Genomic DNA, 5891 nt, shown 5'->3' on the forward strand with positions numbered 1-5891 from the left:
AACGGAACCCTGTGGAACACCATGAGATTTGAGCAAAGGATGAGAAACGGACGACTTTTCACAAATATTTATAAAACTGTGTGGTCTTACCATTTCTAACATGATACATCGACAACTACATGTTTCTTTGTAGTACTTTTGAGAACCATATAAGCAGTGTTATGTAAATATATGGCATAATCATTTGATTCCATAACTACTGCCTTTTACAGAAAAGTCTTGAAATTCATATACTGTAACTCTACATAGTTAATGATGCGCATTATCTTTAAATATAGACAGGCAGACGGACACATTCACAATGAAAGTTTTATTTTTCATTCAGCAAATTATAAATAGGCTATGCAAAAACAATGTTGATATGGGAACATGTTTGCACAAATTATTAATTGTAGCACTTCAGACATAAAAATTCCTTCATTATACAAAACAATAAGCACCTGCCGCAAAGAGTGTCAGGTCACAGAAACATCAAAAACATAATTGCAGGGAAGTAAATTTGATCTAGAATTATATGGATGTTCAGAAGCACCTCGATAAATATAAAAAGGTAGATACAAATCTTCAACAAACGTCAGATCGGGGCACGGTAAAAGTGGCTGTGTATTTACAAGTGGATCACATTTTGGGATCGTAATCAAACAGAAAATAGCTTCAGTGTAAGTAGTCCGGCAGACCTGAGGCATCTGCATTAAGCTTATGACAATAGAAGGCATTCGTCTGACAGACGCACGCGAAAACGGTATAAGGCCCATGAGCAGGGACAGGCACTCCGTGTTATCTGTGCACTATATTTGGAAGCTCAAATATTTTATCAGCATCGGCGTTTGAGTTTTGAAAGGACGAACCCATGCATACGTGCATGTGCATGTGAAAACATAGATGTATGTACACGATAAAGGCGATAAAGCCACATGCACACTCTGGGTTATCCAGCATGGTTGAAATAACTGCATTAAAACGCGCCAGATGCGTTGCCCTGCAAACCTCTTTCAAATATTTGGCATCGCAAGCTGGCAGCGAGGTTCGCGCCAAACCAGAATCGCAAATGAAGGCTCTACGGATCTCAACTCAAAAAGCAACGTCGTTTTTGTGTTCAGATTATGGTGCGGAGCCAGGGATTTCGAAGCCGGGTTGTGGCGTGACGCGCAGCATACAGCGTTTGTGTTTCATGGTCAGCCCGTACTCCGGTGTCATATCCAGCATTTCCCCCGGCATCCCGCTGAACTTTAACCTCTGGAGAAGGATGGCCAGGAACAGGAAGACCTCAGCGCGTCCGATGGACTCCCCGATGCAGCGCCGCTTCCCAAGACCGAAAACCAACACCTTCTCTCCTTCCATCTTGTTTAGGTCCATACCGTCCGCGGTGAGGAATCGGTCGGGGTTGAAGCTCGAAGGATCCTTCCACAGCTTTCTGCAATCAGAAACAGACAGCTTCGTTTAAAAATGCAATGCGCCTTTTACTGTCCACATTTATGTCCAGTGTCGGGGGGGGGAATGCATTACTAGAAATCAGATCACTTTTTTTAAGTAACTAGTAAATTAATGCATTAAGTTTTAAATGAAAAGGAAATATCTCAGTTACTTTTTCAAGTAAGTAACGGCAGTTACTTGGTTTACCATGTATTGATTTGTGTTGCCATGTTGAGAGAAATCGGGAATAAGTGCAGAGACGTAAATAAAAAGAGTCGAACGAGAACCCTGAATATGAACCAAATATTTGTTAAATGAGACAAATAACATTTATTTAATACGACCTTTTTTGATCCATTAAGCTAAATCTACTAAGCAAAGATGACACATTTGTGTTTAATTTAATTTGCTTTTGAGCTGTCTTCTATACCGTACAGATATGACTTTACATTTACTTCAGCCTGAGGCGTATTCATTTCACGTTTGTTGCACAAGGGCTATTGCATTTGTAAAACAAATACTTTTTATATTAAAGACAAGCAAAAGTGATGTAAAGCACTAGGGAGTAACGCAATATTGTAATGCATTACTTTTAAAAGCAACTCTCCCCAACACCGTTTAAGTGATTGCAAGAAACGTACGGGTCGTGGTTGACCTGCCACTGGTTTACAAACACACAGGTGTCTTTGGGAATGAAATATCCATTGAGTGACGTGTCTTTAGACGTACTGAAAGAGAAAAACACAAGCAGTCAATGGCACGGCCAACTTTGGTAATCACACTAGGGTGTTTTTTACAGGCGTCCATCTTCAGTAACTAACATGTTGCTCTCAACTCACCAGTGAGGAATGGTGAAAGGAAGGAAGGACGAATGACGGAAGATCTCCAGAATGAAGGCCTCGAGAAGCGGCAAGTCTGCTCTGTCCGACAAGCGTGGCATACGGTCCATTCCGATCTTTTCCTCTGGAAAGATTTTAACAACAGTTGTGAGATTGGAAGACTTGAAAGCCAGCTGCAGTGAAAGTAAAAGTAAAGTTGCTTTACTGGCATCGATGCTTTCATGAAGGTTAAAAAGATGGTTTTTCAAAGCAGCTCCGATGAAGAACCATTGTTTTTTTATGCATCGGAAAGGTTTTATGAATATTAAATATTCTTCACAGAGCCTTCAATGCCAATAAAGGAGCTTTAAACAGTTCTTCATAGCGTAAAAGGGTTCTTTATATTATCGAAATAAATAAATAGTCTAATAAATATATAATCAACTAATAAATAAATGGTTCTTTTAAGGATTGATCACTGGAAAGTTCTGTTGGGAACCAAAAATCCAGTTTTGAAGAGTATTTTGACAAATTTGAATAGACTCTTGAAAATAATAACAATAAATAAACATCCAAAAGCTGATTTTCATTGCAATTCTGTAGAAGAACCATTTTGGGTTCCGAAGAACTTTTTGTGAGAAGTTCTTAAAAGTTCCTTACAGTTAATTTTTTTTACTAATCTAAAAGAGCCTTTTTCTATCGCAAAGAACCCTTTAGACAGCGGAAAGATCTTTGAAAGTCCATCAATACCAATAAAGAACCTTTATTTTTAAGAGGTGAAAGAACCTTTTCACTCCTAAAAACTCAAAAATAATTGGTCAACAATGGTTTCTTGAAGAATCTTTAACGTCCATCCACCTTATGAGGTTCTTTATAGTGGAAAAGATGATCTTTAGGTGTCTTTAGATCTCTAAAATGTTCTTCAAGGCTCTTTGAGGAACCAACAATAGTTTTTCTATGGCATTAATGCGAAACAAAGAGAGAGATACTCACTCAGCTCTCTTTGCAGTCGGTCCTGGATCTCAGGGTAGGCCACTAGATAGACGACACCCCAAGACAGAGCCGTACTGATAGTGTCAAAACCTAACAATGAGCACAGACACGCTTTAATATCACGCACAGATCGGAGACAGAAGCTTTTCCGGTTCTCCCAGCACTCACCGGCTCCGAAGAGGTCGCTGACAATTCCCACAATCTTCTCATCGGACACCTGGACGTTGGAGTTCTCATCCAGTTTCCGGTCTTCGCAGTGGTTGATCAGCAAATCCGTGATGTCTCGGATGTTATCCTGAAATGAATATCACACTTGTGACTCTGGAGCACAGAGGCGGTCATCGGCAGCACTGATATATTTGTGGAAAAGCCAACAATACACTTAATGGGTCAAAATGACCTATTTTTCTTTTATGCCAAAAATCATTAGGAAGCAAAGTGAAAGTAAAGATCGTGTTCAGTGCAAATATTTTATAAATTTACTACCATAAATGCATCAAAACTTCATTTTTGATTAGTAATATGCATTGCTGAGAACCTCATTTGGACAACTCCTCAAGATCTAGATTTTTTGCACGCTCTATATAAATAGATGTATCTCATTCTATCCTAACAAACCATATTTCAATGAAAAGCTTTTTTATTCAGATAATGCATGAACAAATTGACCCTTTTGGCTGGTTTTATGGTCACACGGGATAAGCGTAAAATGCAAAGCGATCCCAAGGAGCTCCCACCTTGTCGAACGAGTCATAATGTTCGTTGACGATCTTCTTCACCAGCTTGCCGAAGCGATGGTTGATGTCCACGAACTTCTTCATGGTGGTGCTGGGCAGGATGCGGAGGAACGGGATGAAATCCGCCGGATTGCCGTTTCCCACGATCTTCCCAAACTCGTCGCTCATGTTGACCAAGCTCACCAGCTCCATGTCGTCGTGGCTGTAGCGCCGGCCGAAGCAAATCCCGCAGATCACGTTGGCCACAGACACCACGATGTGCCGGAAGGGATCGGAGCTCCCGTCGGCCTTCATCACGCTGTGAAGCCTTTCGATCAGGTAGAGCCCTTCCTTGCTGATGTGCTCCTCGAGGGCGCAGGAATACTCGCCGCTTTCTCCTTGCACCGTGGAGAAGGTTCTCAGGGCGCCGAGGGCCAGCTTGCGACGGGCTCGCCAGACACCCACCCGATCCGTACTAAAGGCCAAGCTCTTCCCGTCGCTGATGAACTTGGAGCTGTGGAGGTCTGGACGTCCGGCGAACTCGTCGCCTTGTTTGAGGAGCGCCTGGCGGATCACGTCCTCTCCGCTGAGCACTACCACGGGTCTCATGCCGATCTGGACCTGGAAGACCGGCCCGTAGCACTTACTCATGGCGGTCAGGCTCAGATGTGGGTTGTTTCCCACTTCCAGAACATTTCCGATGATGGGCAGAGGCTTCGGACCCGGCAGCTTCTGGAGGCCTTCTGGGATCTTAATTCGAGTGAGGCGCATGAGCAGATACACCACACATATCGTGATGATGGCCACGAGGCTCTCAGACACAGAAATCGGGCCCAACATGGGAAGAACCGTAAGAGGCATGGTTTCCTTTAATAATCGTCGCTCTTGCAGACGCTGAACTGGTCACCTGCTTAAAACAAACGAGAGATCAATGAGACTGGCTGTCAACCTCAGACGATGAGAGAACACATCTTCCACAAATGATACTGAAAAGGTGTGTCTTTCTGCAACCTGTTTCTTGGTAATGTTGCACTGCATGGGCATGCGTGAGTGCTTTAGTGCATGCATGCACCGACACATCCGCTTTTGCTGATTAACCAACGCTTGTTATTCGCATTTTGCGAAATTCATTAATGATAAGCTACACGTGGAGTGATTTGTCTCAAGGTCAGAGCTTGTATCTGTGACAGACACACACACACACCTTCAGTCTCCTATAATACACTCACGCACGCAGTGCAATCTAAAAGCTTATATATGGGTCTAAATATACATATATATACACTATGAAGAGTTCAATAGTTGAAATATTAAAATGAGCATTATTCTCAGGCTTATGTTCAGTTATTTCACTGAAAAGTAAGGTGAAAAAACTCAACCCACACATAGCTTGAATTTTAAAGGCTTTTTCATTGAAACTCTTTATACTTTATACTATATAGCCCATATATATATATGCACATCAGTCAATGAAGCGAGAAGCAATAAGAAAATAAAAACTGAATGCAATTGAATTTTGAAATGAAAACAGATATTCTCTGAAAGGATGAAGCATGTCTTAAAAAGAAAAAGTCACCAGGCTTACCCAGATCGATCGGACGAATATTTCTCCTCTTCTGAGCTCAGTCTATCTGTCCAGAGACAATTATCTCCAGATGAGTGCTGCAGTAGTCCAGCGGGGGAAACTTTTATAGAGAGGAGCGCCTCGCGATTGGTTGCTCTCCAGGTGACGTCACGGAGAGCTGGAGGCTTTGTGAATGAGAGAGAATCAGTGAAAGGAGTGAGGTTTTATTACAGGGATCGATCCCTCATCGAAACATCAACGGAGAAGTGCGTTTGTTTTCAAATACACACACATCTATACAGACTACATATCTATCTATCTATCTATCTATCTATCTATATATATATATATATATATATATATATATATATATATATATATATATAT

At 41.6% G+C, this 5891-nt stretch overlaps 1 protein-coding gene across 2 annotated transcripts; it reads right to left on the reverse strand.

Moving 5' to 3' along the window:
* Positions 1 to 295: 295 nt before the first annotated feature.
* On the reverse strand, positions 296 to 5679 carry LOC122362962 (cytochrome P450 1A1). 2 transcript variants are annotated; one of them, XM_043264784.1, is made up of 7 exons: positions 5526 to 5679; positions 3962 to 4847; positions 3393 to 3519; positions 3225 to 3314; positions 2253 to 2376; positions 2055 to 2141; positions 296 to 1414 (listed from the first exon to the last, which is right to left on the reverse strand). In XM_043264784.1, exons 2-7 carry the CDS (start codon positions 4799 to 4801, stop codon positions 1102 to 1104), a joined length of 1581 nt encoding a protein of 526 aa, XP_043120719.1. In that variant the 5' UTR covers positions 4802 to 4847; positions 5526 to 5679; the 3' UTR covers positions 296 to 1101. The 2 variants fall into 2 exon arrangements, with proteins under 2 accessions (XP_043120719.1, XP_043120718.1); XM_043264783.1 differs by having other exon boundaries at positions 3962 to 4850; positions 5526 to 5667.
* Positions 5680 to 5891: the final 212 nt, after the last annotated feature.

Source organism: Puntigrus tetrazona, chromosome 18, assembly GCF_018831695.1.
Source record: "Puntigrus tetrazona isolate hp1 chromosome 18, ASM1883169v1, whole genome shotgun sequence".
Classification (NCBI taxonomy): Eukaryota; Metazoa; Chordata; class Actinopteri; order Cypriniformes; family Cyprinidae; genus Puntigrus; species Puntigrus tetrazona.